The sequence below is a fragment of the Mustela erminea genome, chromosome 3 (genome assembly GCF_009829155.1).
Source record: "Mustela erminea isolate mMusErm1 chromosome 3, mMusErm1.Pri, whole genome shotgun sequence".
NCBI lineage: Eukaryota > Metazoa > Chordata > Mammalia > Carnivora > Mustelidae > Mustela > Mustela erminea.
The window spans coordinates 30,673,462-30,697,985 of NC_045616.1; the positions used below are offsets into that span (position 1 = coordinate 30,673,462).

Genomic DNA, 24,524 nt, shown 5'->3' on the forward strand with positions numbered 1-24,524 from the left:
GTTCCAGAATTGAGAGGTGGGCTCTGTGACACGGGGCAGGGCTGGCTTGTCAGATGCCCCTCGCTCGTTTGTCCCCTGGTGGAGTGCCTTACTGTACTTCTGGCGTATCCACGTAGCTCAAACACATAGCTACACATAACTTCCCCGCTGGGAAATCTTTCCTGACCTCTAAGCTAATGGACCAAGCCTTCGGTGTTGACAGAGAGGTGAGGAGCTGAAAGTAGCCACCTCCGGAGTGATACCTTGCGATGAGAGACTTGCAAACGCTAGCCTCACGTGTCTGGAGTACGGGAGTATGCGTACCCGGTTAGGGGGGCTCCCAGCCCCTGGGGGGCAGATGAAAACTAACACGTCCCCAGCCTCGGGTCTGTGCTAGACTACACTAAACTAGTGTTCCTGTAGTTCTTCCCTCCCTGGAAATTAATCTCGTTTTTCAGAGAGCTTCCCTAGTACCTGTCAACCTTGATTTCTCCTCCCTGTGTTCACTCAGGTCAGGCCTGTCTTCTTCTTGCCCGTGTAGTTGGGGTCATGGGTCCCCGGACACCCTGTTGGCTTTCACCTCAGCGAATGCCACCTTCGGATTCCTCGCCACACTTGGCTTCCTAGTTCCCGAAGCCTTTCTGAATCCCAGCCGCAGTGAGTTCGTCAGATGCACTAGCTGGCTTGCGCTCAGTAGAGGTTTGATGTGTATGTTGCGTGGGGGTGTGTGCGTTCATCTTCTCTTCTTTGCATTCCAGACTAGAATAGAAGGTTTATGATGAGGGCCTCACATGCGTTTTCTGAGCTACTTCCCCCTCATTTAGCAGAGCACCACACTCTAACAGGTGCTGGATGAATAGGTTTTTTTCTTTTCCTTTTTTTTTTTTTTTAAGATTTTATTTAAAGATTTTATTTATTGATTTGACAGAGAGAGACACAGCAGGAGCGGGAACACAGGCAGGGGGAGTGGGTGAGGGAGAAGCAGACTCCCCGCCGAGCATGGAGCCCAATGCAGGGCTCGATCCCAGGACCCTGGGGCCAGGACCCAAGCTGAAGGGAGACGTCCAATGACAGAGCCACCCAGGTGCCCCCGGATGGATACTTAAGACAGAGAACTGGGGAAGAGGAGCGATGATATGGGGAAATTATGGGAAGGTATATTTAGATGCCCTCTAATCCCTGGTCAGAGTTACTTGTCTGGGGGAAAATATGTCCTATTTTGCTGTTGACAGCTTAACACTTCCCTCTTTCCAGCCACAGCTTTGTCCCCTCATTCCCTGCCCTGTCTTATCCCTCTGTGAATGCCAACGTGTGTGCTATCAGGGTCTACTGAATGGATTAGGTGGTTGTGGTGGGTGCAGGGAAAAGAGGAAAAAAACCAGACACTCAACCGTCAGGTGGAGACTGTATCTTAGAAATCTTTGTAAGTTTCTCATTTTGTTTCCAGTATAGTTAACATAGTGTTACTTTAGTTTCAGGTGTATAAAATAGTGATTCAGTAATTCTGTACATGCCTCAATGCTCATCATGATAAGTGCACTCTTAATCCCCTTCACCTGATTCACACCCGACGCCAGCCCTCTGGTAACCATCTGTTTTCTAGAGTTAAGAGTCTGTTTCTGGGTTTGTCTCTCCGTCTCATTCTTTTTCTTCTGCTCTTTTGCTTTGTTTCTTAAATTCCACATATAAATGAAATCATACGGTATTTGTCTTTTTCTGACGGACACATTTCACTTAGCATTGCACTTTCTAGATCCATCCATGTTGTTGCAAATGGTAAGATTTCTCTCTTTTTATGGCTGAGTAATACTCTATTATATATCTGTATCTATCTATCTATCTACCTATTATATACCTTCATTATCTGTTGGACACTTGGGCTGCTTCCATCATTTTTTATTTTATTTTATTTATTTATTTGACAGATCACAAGTAGGCCGAGAGGCAGGCAGAGAGAGAAGCAGGCAGAGAGAGGAAGGGAAGCAGGCTCCCTGCTGAGCAGAGAGCCCCATGTGGGGCTCGATCCCAGGACCCCAGGATCATGACCTGAGCCGAATGCAGAGGCTTAACCCACTGAGCCACCCAGGCGCCCCTGCTTCCATCATTTGACTCTTGGGAATAATGCTGCTATACACACAGGGTGCAGGTATCCTTTTGAATTAGAGTTTTTGTATGTATTGGGTAAATGCCCAGTAGTGCAATTACTATATTTAATTCTATTTTTAATTTTTAATTAAATTATATTTTTAAATTTTCTATTTTTAATTTTTTGAGGAGCCTCCGTACTGTTTTCCACAGTGGCTGCACTCGTCTGCATTCCCACCAATAGTGTATGAGGGTTCCTTTTTCTCCACATTCTCACCAACACTTGTCTGTGGTTTTGAATCTAGCCATTCTGGCTAGTGTGCGGTGATATCTCATTGTGGTATTGTTTTGTTTTTCCCAATGATGAGTGATGTTAAGCATTTTTTCACGTGCCCGTTGGCTGTTTGTCTTCTTGAGAGAAATGTCTCTTCATGTCCTCTGCCCATTTTTAAATTGGATTATTGGGTTTTTTGGGTGTTGAGTTTTGTCAGTTCTTTATATATTTTTGGTACTTAACCCTTTATCAAATATGTTGTTTGCAAATAATATTTTTCCATTCAGTTAGTTGTCTTTTAGTTTTATTGATTGTTTCCTTTGCTGTGCAGAAACATTTTATTTTGATGTCGTTTATTTTTGCTTTTATTTCCCTTGCCTCAGGAAATCTGTCTAGAAAAATGTTACAGCAGCTAATGTCAGAGAAAGTGCTGCCTGTGCTCTCTTCTAGGATTATTACAATTTCAGGTTTCACATTTAGGTCCTTAATCCATTTTCAAGTTTATTTTTGTGTATGGTGTGAGAAAGTGGTCAGTTTTTGTTTTTTGTTTTGTTTTGTTTTGTTTTTTTGTTTTGTTTTTGCATGTAGCTGACCAGTTTTCCCAACACCATTTGTTGAAGAGACTGTCTTTTTTCCATTGGATAGTCATTCCTCCTTTGTCAAAGATTAGCTGACCATATAATTGAAGGTTTATTTCTGAGTTTATTGTTCCACTGATCTTTGTGTCTCTTTTTATGCCAGTACCATACTGTTTTGATCACTACAATTTTGTAATATAACTTGAAGCCTGGAATTGTGATGCCTTCAGTTTTGTTTTTCTTTTTCAAGATTGCTTTGGGTATCTGGGGTCTTTAATGGTTCCATATAAATTTTAGGATTGTTTGTTCCAGTTCTGTGAAAAATGTTGGTATTCTATCTTACAAATGTTATCACTGCTGACAGATGGCTCTAAGTATGCACACCATTTTTATAGCAAAAATGAATTAGCCTCTAGACACATTCATTTACAAATTTAACAAAAACATTATCCGCTTTTCCCCATTTCTATGTGTGTGTGTGCGCCCGCGCACGTGCCAGACTTGGTTTTCGTCTGCCACCCACCACCACCCCCGTTGAAGAGTGGGTAAGATGAATAAAGGATCCTAACTAAAAAACGATATCCCAGGAACTAGATTATTCCATACAAGACTAGCTATGGAAAAAGAGTGTTAGTAGATTGGCTGACACCAGGAGTTAGAGTCGAATGTTTGAAAGCAGCTCCTTTCCTATTCTGAGTGCAGTGGTGACCTTGAATGAAAAAAAAAAAAACCATACCTAGCTTTTTGCTTGACAACTTAATATATAAAACTCTTTCCCAGAAGAAATTTCTGTGCTGGGCTTTTATATTAAAATTATTGCAGCCATAAAGGTAGGCATGTACCAAAAGCCTAAAGGAAATCAGGATAGGTCTAAAATAACTGTGTATATTCTGTCATCCTTCTGTTTCCTTTGTAGTCTTTATGGGATCTGTTTGGAGGAACCTGGTGGAATTGCCTTAGACACACTCTGGTGTTTTCTTGTGTTGCCTTGGCAGAGCACGGCTGATTGGGAACCTCTGATATATGACAATTGGGAACAATAACATTGTGGGAATGAATATAATTTTTGAACTTTATTTCCTCTACTTCTGAGGCATTTTAATAAGTTTGTTCTTTATGACTTTAGGTAAACATGTCAAGTATTCCGTAAAATCTGAATGAGTTCTGTATGCATGAATTAATGAATGTCTTAGAACATCAGTCTTTTTTTTTTTTTTAAAGATTTTATTTATTTATTTGACAGAGAAATCACAAGTAGATGGAGAGGCAGGCAGAGAGAGAGAGAGGGAAGCAGGCTCTCTGCTGAGCAGTGAGCCCGATGCGGGACTCGATCCCAGGACCCTGGGATCATGGCCTGAGCCGAAGGCAGCGGCTTAACCCACTGAGCCACCCAGGCGCCCATTAGAACATCAGTCTTGAGATGTAAGAGCCTGTCGAGGAAAATCCAGACCCTCAACACAGAAAATAATCTGTCGGATATACAGCTTCCGTAAAAACTCTGGTTATAAGAGAGGATTTTTAAGGAAGGTATTTTAACAGGCAGCTTATATCAATCCACTTCTTGAAATATTTTAGGATCTGTCCTGGGATAAAATTAGATCACTACAGGATGTGGCTGTACAGTGCCTCACTTAAACCCTCACAGAATGACTTTAGAATCTGACCTCAGATTTCGGCCTCTGAATTTTATAGTGCGTTGCATTAAACAAGAGCATTAGGAAACGCATATCTGCAGTTTGTGGCCATGTTGTTAGTGACATTGTGTTTGGGTAATACCGTAAGGATCTTTAGAATCCTTCAGGCAAGAGATAGATCTTTAAAGAATTGCATCTTTTAAGAAACGGGTATTTTTGCTTTTTAATGTGGTACTCTTGTTACCTAAAGTTTCTATGACTTCCTCTTTGTCTCAGTTTCCAATAAGCTTAAAAGGCAAGTGTTCTCTTCATGGAAATTATATTTGTTATGGTTAAAAAAAGCTTGTGGGTCTTTTTTTTTTTCCATTCAGTTTTTTCACCTCACATTTCAGATTAGAATGGAAACTCTTTTCCTATCTTCAAGAATCTAGTGGAAGAAAGTCGAAAAGATCATTATCCAAAGGACTTGGTCCCTTATTGTCTTTTTTTTTTTAAAGATTTTATTTATTTATTTGACAGAGAGAGATCACAGTAGGCAGAGAGGCAGGCAGAGAGAGAGAGAGGAGGAAGAAGGCTCCCCGCTGAGCAGAGAGCCTGATGCGGGGCTCCATCCCAGGACCCCGGGATCATGACCTGAGGTCATGAGGCAGAAGCTTAACCCACTGAGCCACCCAGGCGCCCCCCTCATTTTTTTTATACAGGGCAGCAGCCGGAGACGGATGAGAACCATCTGGAGGGCAGGTATTAATAGCTTCTGGGCATTCTCGAAAGGTGATAGTTTTTCCTTCTGCGTAAGATTAAGGAACTTTGTAGAAAGGAGTCAGTCGCGTCCATTGTGATAAAGGACAGAAAGATAGATGCCAACTTCCTTACTCTTCAAGTTGGCTATGCAAAAGATTGATATGAATTATCCAGCTTATGAATTCTCATAATTTGTGACTTTGTTTTATCTTTAGTAGCAGAGCTTTTTTCTTAAAGTTCACAGGCTAGCCCATTTTGGCCATATCTTTGCTTCATCCACATGAATATACCTTTGGACACACCAGGAGCAGGAGAGTCGAAAGGTATAAAGGGAGAGGAAGAGAAAATCGTAGTACAAAGTGGAAAGTGTGGGATTCTTATCTGTGTTACCTTCAGTAGGCAAACATGGCCTATGAGCAAGCATTTGGCCAGGTGGATTCTCTCTTTCAAATGAAAGGTGAAGTTTAACCATGATGGAAGTCCCAATCACCTCAGGCCGCACCTCTGCTATAGAGTAGGGTCCGCCTTCAGCTGCTGACCACTCAAATGTGGAGCTGCGGTGGAGGGAGGCATTCTTTAAATTGCTAGTAGAAGTCATTTTGCTGAGGTTCTCTTTATAGGTGTCTCTCTTAAGCTGTTACCACTGGCTCAGATCAGAATAGACCACAGCTATGCCTCATTTCACCCAGTAGGTATAACTCTGAAAAGTTGTGAGTGTAACTCTTCTGAAGGAGCTCATATTTTAAGTATTCTAGGAAAACCCTTTATTCAAGGGAGCCCTGCTGAGAATCATTTCGGAAAGCGCTTGTGCTCGCGGTAGGCACTGGATAACAACATGGATAGACAGATGAAAAGAAGGCTCCCTTTTGTACACACAACCCTCCCATCAGAGCCATTGTCTACGATTCAGTTTCTCCAGAAACTCTTGTCTCCCAGACCAAGTACAAGTGTCACTGGGCTCTGCTCCAGTAATGACCTTGATAGGACTCTATCGTTGTCGTACTGGTTGATGGTAATTAAAACAGGGTATACTTCCTGAATGCTTACCGTGAACCGGGCCCCGTACTAAACATCTTTCATCTGCTAGCTCCTTTGATCCTTGAGGCAGTCCTATGAGATGAGGAAACCACAGTTTAAAAACATTTGGCCGTGGCTTGCCAGGTTCACATAGCTAGTAAATAGTGGAGTCAGCTTTCAAATGTGAGGCTAACCCCAAAGATTCTAACCCATGAGGACATGTCTTTGCTACCTGTGTGTGTGTGTCCACTAAACACCGGTTCCCTGAAAACCTGAGCTCTGTTCGGCCCACCTTTGTCCCGCCATGCCTGCTATATAATAGGATCCTGAAGTGGATGAATGGAGAAGGAAGGGCCAAGGTTGGGGTCAGAGGGCTTGGGTCCAACTCTGGTTCCAACATCAGATACATCATTTAACCTCCCTAGAGCACCACATAGGCAGCAAATAATCCCTACCCTGCCTGTGTCACAGAGCTGTTGTGAAGGTCATGTGACAGCTTACGGAAACCATAAGGTGCTATATAGGAAGGATTCATAGTCTAATTACCTAGTTTACCTATTTAAAAAAAAGTTATTTATTAGAAAGAGAATGGGGGGGGAGGGGCAAAGGGAGAGGGAGAAGCAGGCTTCTTCCCTGAGTTGGGAGCCTGACTTGGGACTCAATCCCAGATCTCTGGGATCATGACCTGAGCCGAAGGCAGGCGCTTAACCGACTGAGTCACCCAGGAGCCTGCAATGTACCTACTTTATCGGTTCAAAACAATTCAAGGCTAGGGTTCCTCAGAGCACTTGAAATATTTAAATATTTGGAAAATAAGGAAAGGAGAAGGAACAAAGATTCTTTTATCAAGTCAGGAGGAGAAAATATTCTGACAGTGTGTATATGCATATTGGCAAGTGGGTAAACCATATGGTTCCAATTAGGTGACCAGAAAAATCCCAGGTTAGTGGAGTAGACACCGGGTGGGGAGGCTGGGGTACAGGGTGCTCAGTGGAGCTTGGATGCCACCTTTCCCAAGGAAGTGCCTTCATTTTGCTGCCAAGCCTCAGTTTCCCTATCTGTACAGTGAGATACTTGGTTTGAATGACGCCAGGCTCCAGTGATCCGTCATTCGAAGCTTGGGTAGCTACAGCAATCCTGCAGGACTTGGGTGTCTAGGGCAATCAGGCAATACTGAGGCAGCAGACTGATAGTCTGCTGCCAGCTTCTGGTCTTTCTCCAGGCTGGCAAAGGGCCGGATTGACCCTCACCAGCTAGGGCAACGGAGAGGACCGTCCCTGTGGTAGCCTTCTGGTGTCTTGTAGAACGCTGCTGGATTCCATAGCGGGACTGTGTGCCACGTCAACTGGGATTCCTCATGAACCCCTTTAGCTCTATGTCAGTGGTCTTATTTGGGAGAATGTTCTAGTCCCTGCCTCCCCTCCCCAATACCCCGAGTCCATCTATTTGAAACTATTCGATTTCCCTTACTTAAAGCAAATACTTTTTTTTTTTTCTTAGAATACAATATGAAAATGTTCTCGAAGACTTTCTTTCAACTTAGAACTATTTATACTCTAAAAACTTAGCGTTTTCAAGACTGATAAGAATGCGCCCTGTGATAGCATCTTGGTTTTGTAATATTTATTTTCGAGTGCATTGTTTAAAGCTTTGTGTTGACACTGGCAGGTACACAGAACGGGAATGACAATCCACATTTTACAAATGGCCTAAAAGGGGAAGGAAAGCACACAAGGGACAGGGGGAGCTGGGACTCAGGCTTTGTCTTCTTTATCCTGTTTAATCCACCTTCTGGATGACACAAAGCCACATTCAGGGCCGGACCGTGCAGGGTCCAGTTCAGTTCCCCGAAGGAAGCAAGCAGGGCAGGTCAAGCTCTCGAGATAGCTGGGGAGAGGAAGCCTTGCACGTCAGACTCCTTGCACACAGGCCTGGGGCTGCTGAAGGTTCTGGGTCTCCAGCCCCCCTCTTCCGACTGGTACTGCTGCTCTTCTCACTACACCATTGACATCCATTCAGCACTTTCCATAAAAGCTTCGGGCAGCGCCTTCCTCTCGCCAGCATAAAACACATCAAGTCTTAGGGATTCCTTGAGGAAAATGCTAGTAAAGCAGGAATCAGGAGAAAGGGGAAAGAAAGAAAATACTAAGACCAGCACTTGGATGGGCTGCCTCCTTAACGAAGAATGGGAAGCTATCCTCGTGATGGGAACCCCGCCTGCTTTGTCCCTAAAGCCCTCAACCAGCCCCCAGACTCTCTGCTTCTGCCTTGTCACACGTTTAGGGGAAGGTTACCGACATTTCCATTTTTTCATGCTAAGTATTTGTGTATTTTTCCTGTTATTGCATATTTGCCTTTATCAGTTGCTATATATGTACTACTACCAAATGGGTTCGGTTCTGTTTTCTAAATTAATCCACCTTGAATTCAAGATCTCCTGTGTGACAAAATGCAAAAGGCATTATGATAAGAAAGTAGTTGGGATTTGCCTGCCTTCTGGTAATCATTGCCAGACAGAAGGCAAGCACCTTTGGAATGTGATCTCCCCTTCATTTCTCCTGGGTTCTTGATGGCAGTGCTCCCTTCTCCTGTTTTTCCTGCCTGGAGGGGCTGTCTGTGCTGTTCACAGTGGCGCTCTCCCCACCTGGCCTCGCTCCCCCGTGGGGTTCGCCGCGGCACCCTCAGAACTGCCCAGCTGGTTGGAACATAGACTTCAAAGAAGCTTCAAGTATTTGCATAGTAAAAGTGAATTTTTATTTGGTGCCTGTTTTTTATTTGAGTGTATTTCTGAGGGAAAAGGGTTGAATTTTGAGTAGCTATCATCACAGTTTGAAAAGGAAACACCTTTGTGTTCAAGATCCATAAGTAGAGATTCTCTGAGGAAGAGAATTCTGTGTGTGCACAGGGCTTCCTCTGCTGAGCCGGCTTCATAACTTAACACCGAGTGCTGGAAAAATCCTTGGTGACGACTTTATGTACGGCCTTGCATTCTTGTTCTTACACGTAATGCTGATGAGACTGTTCTTCTCAAATCTCAAGACTGCCTCTCCAGGCACGTAGGTGAGTGGTTCTCTGGGAACACCCAGCAATCTCCCTGACAGTTCGTGGGCTTTGGACTCATCCCTCTTATTTATCTTATCTGCTCAGAAAGGCTGTGGAGAGAGACCGGCGTTCTTCTCTGCCAGCCATCAGATTGTAAAAACAGGATAAAAGTCGCTGCAAAAGATGAGGAAGGAGAGAAGTTGGGTCTGTACTCTGGTTCCCTCACACCTTCTGTCGGGTTTGAGAGACCGTACACCCGTCAAGGAACAGGGTAGACTAGATTGGTTAGGAACCCATCTTAGTAATTGTGGATTAGCCCTCCTGCTCAGTCTAGATAAACACGAGAATAAAATGCCATGTAGCCTTGCCTTGGCTCTACTGTCAAAGAAATCTGACAGCAAAACCCATACATCTGGTATTTTCAAGCCCACCATCCCCTGGCATTTCCTGTGCAGCCTTTATTTGTAATCTTTTGGTTCGGTGGCTGTGAGGATGTATGTTGCAATGATACTCTACATCGTGGTTGTGTTTTCTGGAACCCACGAACGATTCTTACTGCTGCTTCTGTGTAAAACCCAGCCTCCCTTTCTCATCCCGGTGGCTTGGAGGGCACGTGGTGGTGCGGTTGAATATTGGTGGCCGGGTTGCTTTGTTAAAGCCACAAACTTTGGAAGTGATATCATCACACCGAGCGATCTGGCTTCTGTCGACTCTTCTGTAAATAGTACGCGCCGGGGGAGTCTTCTCTGGCCCCCGGGGAAGGTCAGCAAAGTGGTTGTGAGACAGAGTAATCTGGTGTGGGTCGTGCTGAAAGCTCTTATTGATACGGGATTAGTCTCGGTGGAGACAACGCGCTGTCACGTGGACATCGCCGTGATTGAGAGGAGTGAGATGGGAGACCAGTGGGGGGAAGGGGACGCTGCTGAGTCATTGAGTTTGTTGAAAGGCTACCGCACAGGCGGGCAGCAAGACCAACGCCTGGACCGTGCCACCACCGCACTGACGCCCCTGGGTGGCTTTAGACTCAGACTCTGCTCCACACCAGGCAGGAGGACCACAGCGCTTGACAGGGTAGGAACCCGAGAAGCGCATCTCTCTCTCTCTCTCTCTGGGGCCTGTAGACCTGTCACACAGCCCAGAGCCCCCCTGGGCAGATTCATGGAGGGGGGTGTGGAAGGGCGACATCCCAGCCCGGAATGCACAAGCTCAGCCTCTGGTCCTTCCTGAGCGCGGACTTCTCCGTGCAGATGCCAAGGAGGCTGGCCACCAGAAGATTTCCTGCCTTGGTGGCTCAAAAGTTCCGAAAGGGAAAAGAGGAAGTTGTGTCTGTGTTACGAGCAGCCAGCAGTCAGAAATACTATTTCTCCAGCTGGGGCATAATTTAAAGTCCCATTTACACTCGGCAGGGAGCAGGCGTCGCTGGTGGGGGTGGGAGGAACAGGACTGAGAATGTTAAGTCCCTGTTCTGTCATGGGTGCCCTCCAGTTTGTGGGACGCTTCTGCACTAACTAGAAAAAAAGTACAAAAATGGCAAACTTTCGTCTGCATCGGGGCTGGGGGCTGGGGGCGGGGGGATGGGGAGGCTGTTTGGGGTGGGGGCAGTGGGGAACAGAAGTCATGGTCTAACAAAACTGTGTCTCACTCTCTAAGAAAGGAGTCTGGTTTTCTGGTGTTTGCCTCCAGTTTTGTTCGCAGCCTTCCTCTGGTGTGAGTGTGTGGCTCCTGCTGATGGACAAGGCGGGCGTGTTTTTGTGTCCCCACCACATACACTGTAGGTATATCTGAATCACTGCTCATAAACAAACACGTCTAAAAAGGAACTATTAGAAATGAGTCTGGAGACCAGTTGTATGTGTATGTTGTCAATAAGGACTGAAAATTGGTGGTGGCTGGAGAACACTGTTCCAAGTAAATTCGGAATGATGGAATGTCCCACTCTTCATTATGAATCCTGGAAAATTGATTTTGGCAAATCTTGATTAAAATGGCTGCTTGGACGAGGGGAGTGCCTTTTTTTTTTTTTTTTTTAAAGATTTTATTTACTTATTTGACAGAGAGAGGGAACATAAGCAGGGCAGTGGGATAGGGAGAAGCAGTCTTCCCGCTGAGCAGGGAGCCTGGTGTGGGGCTCGATCCCGGGACCCTGGGATCATGACCTGAGCCCAAGGCAGACGCTCAAAGACTGAGCCACCCAGGTGGCCCCCCCGCCTTTTCTTCTGGTAAGAAACCATCTCTCCCTGAAGCTCCCCGTGCATTCAGGTAGAAGATAGGGGTTACTTTATTTTTTGAACTTCTTCACTGCCCCTCCCCTTCTCTCCCATTTGCAAAGCTGAACATTGAGTTCTATTCATCTCAAGTGGTTCTGAGGTGTCTCAGGCCAGGAAGGCAGACAGCAGATGTTTGCTGGCTTTGGTGAATGGGGGATATTAGTAACAGAGGAGAGAGGTTGTGCAGGGTAGGGGAAGAAGGAAAGCTTGTTTTCGTGCAAGAAAAGGTTGCTGTTTAATTGGTTGTGTTGGCAGCCAGTAGGGATTGGGAAGGGAAAAGAGCAAAGATGAAGAGAACGGGGTGTTGGTTGGGGGGGGGGTAGTCATTCCTTGCTTCTGTCCTCTCTTTCCTGGCTGGCTTGAGTATAGCTTGTCTGGCGTGTTGCTTGGATGACCCGTCAGGAAACCACTTCATTCCTGGCTCCCCTGGTCTCAATTAGCTTGAGTGTTAAAAACTTGCTTGGTTTAATCTGTCCCTCCAGCAGAATAAGACTTTCCCTTTTTAAAGAGAAAGGAATGTGTGTCTGGGGCATTAATGAACTTCTATTAAACTCACCTTCCTGCATAATTAAATTACTTACTTTGAAGTAAAGGAGCACCTCAAAATTAAGGGTTGAAGTATGATCCAGAACACGTTTAAATAGTTCTTTCAAATTTTAATAGAAGTTCAAAAAAGGAGAATGTCAAAAGAAAGCATCAACTCTGATATGGAAGAAGTTTGTTTAACAACACTCATAACTGGGAAGAAAAAACCTAGTTGGTTCTTGAATTTTGAAAGTCCCCAACGAGCTGTAGATGAGGCTTCATCTGACTTGGGGGCCTTGGTTTATGGAGGTGTGGGAGGCTTGATTGCAGTGGGCCAGTCATTTCTAACACTAGATTTGAGTATATGTGATGGCAGATTAATTTTAGAGGGATAGATCAGAAGCTTTTTCCCATGTGGAATAGTTCAAAATAAGAATTTAAACATTTGTTTGAGAGAGAGCACGTGTGAGTGGGGGAAAGGGCAGAGGGAGAGGGAAAGAGAGAATCCCAAGCAGACTCCCCACTGAGCATGGAGCCTGGCTCCTCGGTTCGATCTCACGATCTTCAGATGATGACCTGAGCTGAGGTCACGAGTAGGAGGCTTAGCTGACTGAGCTGCCCAAAATGAGAATGTAAATGTTTGATCTCATTCTGTCATATTCCAGGTAACCTGCAGATTATCCAGTGCAGAAAATTAACCTTGCGCGTGCTGCATGGTCAAGTTTGTTTGTATTGAAGAAATTCAAATACATGCAAAGATTTAGCCTGACAAAAGTCCTCTCCCTCTCTTGGTTTTATGGACGATGATACTAGTTCCCTACCAGCTAAGGGGTCTACAGATCTCACCCCTGGACATACCCAGATAGCTGTGGGGTGCTGTCTAGCTTCAAACCCCTTCACTGTATGTCTCTGACATTCTTCTGTGTTTCTGGGAATTGACGCTCTTGCTTACAAGGTTGGCTAGATTTTATTTATTTATTTATTTATTTATTTATTTTAAGATTTTCATTATTTGAGACAGAGAATGAGTGAGCACGGTGGGGAAGTGCAGAGGCAGAGGGAGAGGGAGAAGCAGGTTCCCCGCTGAGCAGGTAGCCCGACTCAGGGCTCGATCCCAGGGCCACAAGACAGTGACCTGAGCCGAAGGCAAGCGCTTAACCAACTGAGCCATACAGGTGCTCCCCGTCCCCCCCCCCCCCGGCTTTCTTTCATTTCTTAAGTTTTATCCAATATCACTATATACTAAAATAAGGAGCTTTCTGTGTCAGTTCAGTCTGCTGTATAGACCCAGAGTCTACTCTGACAAAGCAGATCTGAGAAGTTGAAGAAGGACGAGCATTTCTCGAAGTTGAACCACCAAGTGGCGGCGTGGCAAGGAGCCCTGTTAGCCCTCCCTCGTACAGGCTTCCGCCTTCTAGTGGCGAGGGGGTCTGTGGAGACGCAGGGATGTGTTCTTACCGCAACACTTGGTCCCTCTGTGAAGCTATCATCTGGACGCGCGGCCGCCCTCCTGCACGTTCTTTGGGATGTCTTTCTTCGAACAGTATCTGTATTGTTGCCACCAAGGCTTCACTTGTATGAGATCGCCTTTCTTTCATGAGTTCAGGTTCATGGTGTTTATTACCCACAGTCTGTGCATTTATGGTGACATCCCAACTCCCTTTTATTCTTTCCTAGTGGGTTTAAAACCCCCTTGTGTTAATTTATTGCCTTCCACTCTAGCTAGGTTTTAAGTTTTACCCAAGGGTCTTTCTCCACTTCCCAAATTTCACATTAAAACTTGTTCACCTTGTCAGTTTGTCTTTGCAAAATTTCTCTTCACCTAAGGTCAGGAGGTATCTTTTCTCCCCTGTTGCGGGGGCGGGGAGGGGGGTGTCCTTACACTAGTGCCTTATATAGTGTCCAGAATCTAAAAACCCTGTTTTGCGTTGTCACATATGTTGTTAGAATCCATGTCCACTTCATCTTTAAAAATTCATGACCTTGGGTGCCTGGGTGGCTCAGTGGGTTAAAGCCTCTGCCTTCGGCTCAGGTCATGATCTCAGGGTCCTGGGATCGAACCCCACATCGGGCTCTCTGCTCAGCAGGGAACCTGCTTCCTCCTCTCTCTCTCTGTCTGCCTCTCTGCCTACTTGTGATCTCTATCTGTCAAATAAATAAAATCTTTAAAAAAAAAAAAATTCATGACCTTCACCTGGAGGAAGCCAAGAAAATACTCCCTTGGGTTTCAAGACTGCCCTCAGAAAGTCCGGGAAGTTTTAATGGTTGTTCCTGTGTAAGAAAGCAGATGGGGACAGGAGAGGAGAGGGTGGGCTCCATGTTGGCAAGTGGTTGCCTCCTTCTCTGGACTGTTGGTCATTTTCTTCAGGAAGTCTGCACCTTTGGGATTCCTGATCTCATCTGTGGGGGTCTCCAGTTCCCTCCTCCTCGTATTCCCCTGGAGTGGCCCTGAGACCCTCATGTGACCCCAGATGCCTGTGACTCGAGTTAGATAACGGGTGTTTTCCAGAACTTGAGAGCTACAAACCTTTCTGCTGCAGGAAATCCACACATGCTTCATCTGTGTCCAGTTTCAGGGGATTCGGCATTTCCCAATCAAGGTGTGGGAGCTCCGGGTGAAGGTTCCCAGGCATAAGCCATGCACACGTTGCTTTGAAACTTGGCAATTTCTTTTCACTAAAGTCTCTATTACAGATTGTTCTGCATGCTGTGTGGTTTCGTTTATTATGTACAGGTGGCCTCAGTGCACAGAATTGGGTTAATCATGGTTCATGTCACCCTCATTACTGGTCCACACAGGGCCCTCTTCTGTCACTTCTATTTCTGTATAACAGCTAACGCTGTGAGTCCATCCCCAGCCGAGGGATGAGAGTGTGGCCTAATTTACCTCCACCTGCTCAGTCCCGCCTACCCAAGCCAGTGTTGCCTCTCTCCATAATCATAAACCAATTATTGCCTTGCTTTTATCATAAATAATTTTGTCACATCTATGCATTCCTAAAGGGCCAGCTGGGATACGGTTTCAGTTCTTAAGTCCTCTCAAAACACCTGTAAGTTTTCCAAGGTTCTTAAATTTAATATGCTGGGTATATTTTAACATTTAAAATAATTTAAATATTTAAGTATGTTTTTTTTTTAAAGATATCTGAGCACCTACCAGGTGTTAGGTACCGAATGGCAGGGGAAGGTGGACGTAAAATGACAGATCTGCTGTCACACAGCTCAGGAAGAAGATGCCAGGACCCCTTATGCTCAAATAATTATACCAACAGAGACACAAATCGAACCACCTTCTACGGGCGATTCCATTTCTATACATAGCAGGAGACCTGTTTTTAGTCAGATGTATACATATGGTGAGCATGGAAACCTACAGTGCCCCCGCTTCCCTTGGATCTGAATTCGTATCTGCTTTCGGCGCGGCCAGCAGCCGTTCCTTCGTCCTCACACCTGTGCTGTACCACCAGCTCACATGTCTTCATCTTCTCCTCACATGACTCTCCTTCCCCTCTTTCCACCTAGGTTTATGGCAGGCAGCAGAGTGTGGGACAAAAACCACAGCCCTCGGTGTCCATGACCCTGGGTTCAAGTCCTGACTTAGGTGCTCTGTGGCCCTGAGCAGATTACTTAATGCCTTCCCATCTCTTTCTTTGAGGGCAAAGGAATGATACTAATAACTCCCTCATAAAGTATTATGAGGATTGAATGAAAATAAATGTACTTTATTTCATTTTATCTCTGAAAACAAAGAGCGTGCTTAGTACATAGTACACAGTAAGTTCTCAATATCTGAAGCCATTTCTAATTGTTTTGGGACTGCCATGGCCCGAGAAATAGCAAGAGGCCAAAATGATGAAAGAGATGGGCTCTGTCACCTGTAGTCAGAGACCGCAAACTTCCTGCATGCTGGAATGTGCCTAATAAGAGCTTCTTTTATTTTTATTTTTAAAGAGTTTGTTTATTTATTTGACAGACTGAGATCACAAGTAGGCAGAGACAGGCAGAGGGGGGAGGGGAAAGCAGGCTCCCCGCTGAGCAGAGAGCCCTATGCGGGGCTCGATCCCAGGACCCTGAGAGCATGACCCGAGTTGAAGGCGGAGGCTTAACCCACTGAGCCACCCACGTGCCCCAAGAGCTTCTTTTAACGAGAAGGAAGCCAGTCCCAGCGACCTCCAGCCCAGGGCACCCCTTCTCATTTCACAAAGTCTGAAGTCCTCTCTCCACAGTATCGTCCTGTATTGCCATTTCCTGTTCTTGTTCCTACACAGGCAGGTTGTGTGTCCAGAAGTTGGGCACAGGCTTTCTGAGGGTAGAGACTGTGTCTTTCATTGTCAGTGGCACTCTTCATAAATAATCACAAAGAAAATCAATCACAGGGGCACCTGGGTGGCTCAGTGGATTAAGCTGCTGCCTTCGGCTCAGGTCATGATCTCAGGGTCCTGGGATCGAGCCCCGCATCAGGCTCTCTGCTCATCGGGGTGCCTGCTTCCCCTTCTCTCTCTGCCTAACTCTCTGCCTACTTGTGATCTCTCTCTGTCAAATAAATAAATAAAATCTTTAAAAAAAAAAAAAGAAAATCAATCACATATGTTGTGGCGGGACGTCTGGGTGGCTCAGCTGGTTTAGCATCTGCCTTCAGCTCAGGTCATGATCCCAGAGTCCTGAGATCCATCCGGCATCATGCTCCTTGCTCAGCTGGTAGCCTGCTTCTCCCTCTGCATGCTGCTCCTCCCTGCTTGTGCTCTCTCTCTCTCTGACAAATAAATAAAATCTTAAAAAAAAAAAAAAATCAGTGGAGGTTCTAAACCACTAGCCCCACCATACTTCTATTTGTCCACAGATTTTTTTTTTTAAGTTGTAACATTGGTAAATAACCCTTTCACATCAAAATATTTTGCTGAAAACTCCAGGTTTTTGGATTTTCTTACAGAATTGTCTAGCAATACATGGTCTGCCTTCCCACCTGGCTGTGAGCGCTGGTGTTGAGAAGCACAAGCCCAGTGGTAAGCAGGGTATGCCCTTTCCAGTTTGTCATGGACCCCACTGTTCCCTAATGCTCAGCTAGCCTGCATCCCTTATGTCTGAAGACCTCCTGGCCCCTGGAGTTTGTTACCCCATCCCAGTGTATCCTGAGAGCCTGCTACTGGGTGGGAGGGTCAGTCATTGATTCTGCTGCTTCGAGGACCTGGCCGTGGGTCCTGGGTCGGGGCAAGGGAGATGGGAATCTAGAGCGGGTCTGGATGATGTGTGTCTCTACTAGGTATGTCCGCAGTCAGACAGGTGGTTCGTGTGCGGGCGTGACTGCCATGGTGATGACGTGGGCCCAGTGAGTGGTGAAAGACAGAATTGAACGGAGGGGGCATGTGCTTCTGCCTGAGCTGGTTATGGGGTGTGTGGGGGTGTGTGGTCTCAGGAAGGAGACCAGGCTCTTTAAGGATAATATTTCAATATCTAGAGGAGAAAATGGCCTTCTCTCTGGAGGGAGCGACATACGTAGGAAAAAAACTGCTGTGACTTGACCAGTTGGACCCACACGTGGAGGAGCAGAGGGAGCTGGAAAGGGAAGAGGGGCTCTGATGAGTGACCTTGAAGTCCAGACTGTGGCACTTGGAAATAGGCGCTAGGGAGCTGCCAAACATGTTTGAGGAGAATATTGTGATGAAAGGAGTGTGAGGAATGAACCTTCTTTTGAGTTGTCAGCAAACAAAGGTGACATTTGTCACTTCACGCCCTGGGGTTTACAAAATGAGTTCTCCAGATGCTGGTTCATTTCCCTCAAGTGCTATTTCTGGAGCTGGTGCTGCTGTCACCAGGTGTGACCCGGGGTACCTGCAAACGGGGTAGGAGTGACAGGTGGATCCTCAGGTGTGGGTAACGGGGAAAGACAGGAATAGCTCATAAAATATGATTTCAGAGAAAATGAAATATTCTCTAAGCTTTGGTTATCCTTCTTAGGAAAAAAAAAATGAGAAGAGGAATTTTTAGGTGGATAGCCTTCATGGAAGTAAATCCTGGTTGGTCTATAGACCTCGGTGTACAAGTTAGCCCCACAGACAGATGGAAATGCACGTGTCCGGGTGACTGGAGAGCAGGAACTCTGGGCGAGGGGCTCCAAAGCTGTGAGGTGGTTTCCTGTGAGAAGCAGAATTTGCTCTTACTTTACGCATCTCTGCAGCCTTTGAACTTGTAGCAATGAGTAAAATACACACCAATACAGGATTTGACAACAGACATGTTGCTTTTACGGAAAGAATTTAACAAGCTAGGGAGAACATTTCCAACAATTACCCATCACCAGCCTCACAAAGCTTAATACAGTAAAAACATTCTGGTAGGCTGAATAATATGCACCCCACTAACGATGTCTGCAACCTAATCTCTAGAATTTGGGGATGTGACCTTACAGTGTAAAAGGGACTTGGCATATGTGATTAAGTATCTTGAGATGGGGACGGCTGGGTGACTCAGTCAGTTGAACATCTGCTTTTAGCTGAGGTCATGATTCCAGGGTCCTGGGATCGAGTCCTGCATCAGGCCCCTGCTCAGTGGGGAGTCCGCTTCTCCCTCTGCCTGCTGCTTCCCCTGCTTGTGCATTCTCTCTCTCTCTGACAAATAAAATCTTAAAAAAGGAAAAAAAAATTCTTAAAAAAAAAAAGTCTTGAGATGGAAGTGTTCTTCTGGGTCACCAGGTGGTCCTAATATAATCAAAACAGCCTTGGGGTGGCTCAGCGGGTTAAGCCTCTGCCTTCAGCTTAGGTCATGATCTCAGGGTCCTGCAATCGAGCCCCACATCGGGCTCTCTGCTCAGCAGGGAGCCTGTCTCCCCCACCCCCGCCTGCCTCTCTTCATACTTGTGATCTCTCTCTCTGTTAAATAAAGAAATAAAAATCTTTTTAAAAAATTAAAAAACAACAACAACAACAACAAACAAAAACGGCCTTAAAAGAGGGAGGCAGGAAGATGGAAAGGGGAAGAGGACGTGATGAGGAAAGCAGAGGGTCAGAGTCAGGGCCTGATCTGAAGAGAGAGGCTGGTGGGCTTTGAAGATGGAAGAAGGGGACCTGACTCAAGGAATACCGGCAGCCTGCCGACGCCTGGGAGAAGAGAGGAAGGGACTCTACCCCAGCTGCTCGGGATGGAGCCCAGTCCTGCCAACACCGGGATTTTGGCCTAGTGAGACCATTTCTGATTCTTGACCCCCAGAACTGTAGGGTAGTAAAGGCAGTGATGGTAGTTTTTGCATTTGATGAGCTCTCGTTTTATGTATTTACATAGTTTTTTGAAAGACTGACTTACTTTGGTTGGGTGGGGGTGAGAGAGAAAATGAACAGGGGACGGGACAGAGGGAGAAAGAGAAAGAGTGTTTTAAGCACTGATTTCATGGTAACTGGTTAGAGCAGCAATGGGAAACTGAGAATCTGAATGAATGAGAGGCTCCCCGAATGAGGTCTGCTCTCACTCAGCTAGTACTTCCGTGTCCGGGCTGTGTCATGTGTCTTCTCTCTGAGTCCTCATAAACCTATGGGGAAGGTGGTGTAACTCTCCGTTTTGCAAGTAAGTGAAGTATAGGTTATAAATTGCATGGCACATGGTTAGTGTCAGAACTGGGATTCTCCCTGGCCCATGGGACCTCACAGACCATGCGAATGTGTCTTTAACCCTTACTTCTTAGGACCACATGCAAGGGACAGGCTAAATGTAAGCAGTGGGGTTGGAGTTATGAGTGATATTTTTTGCTTATGGTTTTTGGATTTTGTTTTTGTTTTGGTAACTTACAAATTTTTTGCAGAAAATATATAAACTTCAGGAGGAGAAAACACTTAGTGGCACTGACCACAAAGTCGCCCCAAGAATGTTTCTCTTGTGAATTGGAAGCCTTCTTGGAGGTGGTTTTCAAAGGGCGCTTTGATCTAATAGTGTGGCCTTAGCAAAACCTCTCCAGGTTTTGTCTTGGCTGACTCTCTGGGGTGGGGTCATGTTCAGGGCCGGGAGGGTGGGTGCTGTGGTGACAGTGGGGCACAGATGATGGGGCATGTGGCCCCAGGTCATGGGGAATGTGCACCCCTGGGGAACCGATGGCCCCGGCAGGCCACGCGGCTTAGTTGCTGTTATGTAATCAGTTGTGTCCCTTTATGGTCACATAACTCAAAATGTCGAAAAGCAAAAGGTCACCCCAACCTCCGCTCTGCGACCTTGCTTCCTCCCGTTCCTCACGGATGCCGAGGTGCGGCTTGAGGTGAGGAGCTGATGAGGAGCTGATGACGAGAGGGAGGAGACCTCGACCTGCGTCACCGAGAGGTCAGGGAGTGCCCGCGGTCCTCCTCTCCCCATCCCATGGGTCCCTCCTCCCCTGTCCGCCAGCCTCCCTTCGTTCCAGCCGAGGGCCCCAGCCTGGCTAGCCTGGCTGTGGGGACACACAGCCCAGCAGGTGCTCTCCGGCAGCTGTGCCGTCGCGCTCGGGGACCAGCCCATTTTCTCACCGCGAAGTCTGGAACCTGGTCTCACCAGGACGGCTGATGCTTCGGCAGGGTCCTGGGCCAGAAGAGAGCAGTTGAAAAAGACAAGGGGACCCGTTGCTCCTCTGAAGGAGTAGACGGAGAGGAGAGGGGCCGGGGCAGAGCCCGGCGGGAATGGAATGTGAGTTTCAGAAGCCGCCTGGGAGGCCGAGTGGATGGAGAGTGGGCTGAGCACCTAGAGGAGTTCTTGAAGTCCGAAAGGCCAGGAGAACTGAGGTCAGAGAAAGCTGTGGCCGCCTGCTGTGGAGGCGGGTAGGGGCACGCCACCCTTCTCAACCCTCCCTCCTCTGACGTTTGTCAGGTCTGGGTGGGAAGAAATCGGGAGCGTGCACAGCTTCTGCTCAGAGACACAGGGAACCTACATGCGCGTATTCCAAAAGGCAGTGATGGTAGTTTCTGCATTTGATGAGCTCTCGTTTTATGTATTTACATAGTTTTTTGAAAGACTGACTTACTTTGGTTGGGTGGGGGTGAGAGAGAAAATGAACAGGGGACGGGACAGAGGGAGAAAGAGAAAGAGAATCCTTCAGGCAGGCTCCCCACTGAGCCCAGAGCCCAATATGGGATTCGATCTCATGACCCCGAGATCAGGACCTGAGCCAAAACCAAGAGCCAGCCATTCAGCCAACTGAGCCTCCCAGGTGCCCCGGTTTCTGGTGTTTTATAACTCAGGTGATCTGGAGGGTGAGGCCCTGTACCCTGTCCTGTTAGGCCCTGCTGTCCTAACACAGCCCCCCAACTCTGGCCCTCCCACCAGCCCCCTCTCCTCCTTCAGGGTACTTCTCTTTGGCCCTAAGCACCGTTGTGGATGTGGTGAGGGCAGTTGTTTCTTAGCCTCTCAGACTCAGGCAGGCCCCCAGAAAAAGGCAGGGGCTCTGAGGGTGCTTTCTCCCACTGCCTCTTTCCTCTGCCACGGGCTGCCCTGGCACAGCCTTCTCACGTGTCCGGAGGCTGTGGTCCTCGAGCACTCGGGTATTTCTGCAGTATTGTACGAGTGCCTGGTGACTGTCGCCACACCCGCTCCTGCTTCCACCCCACTGGTGACACCCGAGGTTTGGTGAGGATTTTATCTGTCTGTCGAGTTTTATCAGCAGAAGGGGGAGCTCCTACTGACTAGCTCTGCTCTCTTCAGCTGTGAGGCAGGGACAAATTTCCACCCTGCCGTGGGGCTCTTCTTTGCTTGGAGTCAGAATCATTTCTTTCCTGTGCCCTAAGGGCCTCCTTTTCCTGTGGCTCACTTGAAGTTTTTTTTCTTTCCTTTTCTTCTTTTTTTTTTTTCTTTAGAGATTTGTTCATATGAGAGAGAGTGTTCGTGCCTGTAAGTGAGGGGTTGGGGAGGGGCAGAGGGAGAGGGAGAGAGAATCCCAAGAGAATCCAGACTGAGAGCAGAGCCTGACCTGGGGCCTGAACCCAGGATCCTGAGATCATGACCTGAGCCGGAACCAAGAGTCAAGTGCTGACTTGACTCTTGTCAACTGACCCCCCACCCCCACCCCCCAGGTGCCCTCACTTGAAGTTTTTCTGACCTTGGAGAATTCCCATAGCCTTCATTTCCCACCAGATTTTGCCCTTGCCAGGCAGGCCAAACAGCCAGGATCTGGGGAAAACATAATGAGCTGTCACCTGTTGGTTCTCACCCTCCTTCCCTGTAGCCCACCATTCTCATGTACTGCTTCTGGGAGTATAAATTTGTATCACCATTTATAAGACCATTTGGGTAGCTTTCTGGAAAACGGAAGGTAGTCTAACACCTGTGCTTGTCGGTGAATCCAGGAGATGCTCCCTCACGACCACAAGGAGACAAGGAGAGGACCCTGCATCACCGTGCTGTTTATAGCAGTGAACAAATTAAGGGCAGCTGAGACTTCCAGCAGAACTGACAAACCCTGGGATCTTCCCATGGTGGAATACCATACAGCACTTAAAATGAATACTTCATTGATACTGTTACATCAGCAGAGATGATCTTATGGCAAGTTGGGGCTACCATATTAAAGGCTGCGTAGAAGAGAACAGTATGTATAAAATTTAAAGGGAAACAGTTTTAGACCTTTATGGAAAGTTAGGTTATGTGAAAACCTGGTAAGGTGGGTTCTTACCAGCTTTGGTGGGGTAGCTAGCTGGCTTTGAGGAAGAGTATGGGGTCAAGGATTGACACAAGAGCTTTAAGTGAGCTGTAACCTATTGCCTTTCAAAAAATTGGCAACAACGGGCGCCTGAGTGGTTCAGTTGGTTGGGCAACTGCCTTCGGCTCAGGTCATGATCCTTGGAGTCCCTGGATCAAGTCCCGCTTCCGGCTCCCCACTCAGTGAGGAGTCTGCTTCTCCCTCTGACCTTCCCCCTCTCATGCTCTCTCTCTGTCTCATTCTCCCCTTCTCAAATAAATAAATAAAATCTTTTAAAAATCTGGCAACTAATAGGACCAAAGATTGACATCTATTAAATCAAGGTAGTCAGTATATATACAACTCTCTCCTGTTCTGTATGTTGTAAAGATTTTCTTATAAAAGTGGAAACACAGAGACTGTGCTTAAGGGACCCATTGTTTGGAATTCTTGCAAAGATTGTCACACACCCTTCCTCTGACGTTTTCTTAGTAGCCACGCATCTTCAGCTTTTGAGGGCAAATTGGATTTTTTTTTTCCCTAAATAAAGGGCAATTGGCGTTGAATCTTAGCAAGATAGATAATAAATCAGAAGGCCATCAAAGAAAGAGAGTGACTGTCTGAGCAGTAGCAGCATTGGGAAAGCAGGTCCCGGTCCTCCCGAGAGACTTGTCAGGACAGAACTCATCCCCATAAATATGTAAGTTGGGCCTGCTTGTTAATAGCTCACCCTTGTTCCTGACCAGCCTCACAGCCAGACTGCTGTGTTTTCTGATAGACCCTCACAGTCTGTCACTGCTCCTGGGCCTTCAGGCCATTCTTTACTGTTCAAGTGGAAAATTAGGCTAGAACTTCAAAGTTTCTTTCTCCTGTCCCGTGAAATCCCAGGGGTGGCCTAGGGTGAGTCCCTCCACTAGGGCCGCAAACGAGAGCCTCACACTGCAGGGACAGCTGACTGGGTCCCAGGACAGGATGCCAGCCTCTTGCAGAGAGGGGCTCCGAGCGAGTTAAGGACTGCAGCTGTCCTTAACGGTAGGTTCAGAGAGCACATGCCGGATTGTTTTGTGTACTCTGGTTTCGGAAGCCTTTGGAAGCAGTGGGCAGGTCAGAGGCGTTAGGGATTCTGTTCACGCCCATCCTCTGGATGCATTCCAGGGCTCTGCTCTGTGACGGCTTTTCACAGGCCTCGGCAGACAGCCTGACTCTTCCAAGGTGAGGCCGTCTCTGGGCTTTGCGGTCAGGGTATCTGTTGCTCCAAGTTCCACCTTGTCCCGAGGGGGGACAGGCATTTCTCTTCTCACATGTATTTTCCTTGTGTGGTAGCTGTTTCTCACCCAGGTTATCTAATACTGGCTTTTGATATTCTTTGCTCTGTTTTAATAGTCCGTTGAACTTGGAGTTTAGCTAAGTTTTGATTCTTGGCTCTGCTGCTGACGGACCAGCTCCATGACCTTGGGTGCCATTGCTCAACCTCTGAGACTCCGTTAAGGCACACTTAGGAGAAGAGCGATCGTACCTTCCTTAAAGGGCAGTTGTGATGACTCAGTGACTGGATGTGGATAGAATACCTTGCACGGGACATTCAGGTTCAGTGTTAACGGGTATCTTCCTACCATACTCCTCTGAAAAATGTGGGTGCCCTCAATCTTGATTTCCCCCTCCTCCTCTGTGCATTTGGGCTGTCTTTGCTTAATGATCATGTCAATGTAAAGCCTTCAGCCTCTTGATCAGATTTACTTTTAAAAAAATTATTTATTTGAC

The 24,524-nt window shown here is 46.8% G+C and overlaps 1 protein-coding gene across 3 annotated transcripts in view; it reads left to right on the forward strand.

The window, feature by feature from the left end:
* The window catches only part of MCC (MCC regulator of WNT signaling pathway), a 433,623-nt gene that overhangs the window by 255,750 nt on the left and 153,349 nt on the right, over nucleotides 1–24,524 (forward strand). The window contains exon 1 of one of the 3 annotated variants that reach the window (XM_032335531.1): nucleotides 9,403–10,421. The exons of the other annotated variants lie outside the window; for them this stretch is intronic. Within the exon in view, the coding sequence (XP_032191422.1) occupies nucleotides 9,843–10,421 (579 nt within the window). The 5' untranslated portion in view covers nucleotides 9,403–9,842. Of the gene's footprint in view, nucleotides 1–9,402; nucleotides 10,422–24,524 lie in introns of those variants that run through there. 3 annotated transcript variants of the gene reach the window in all.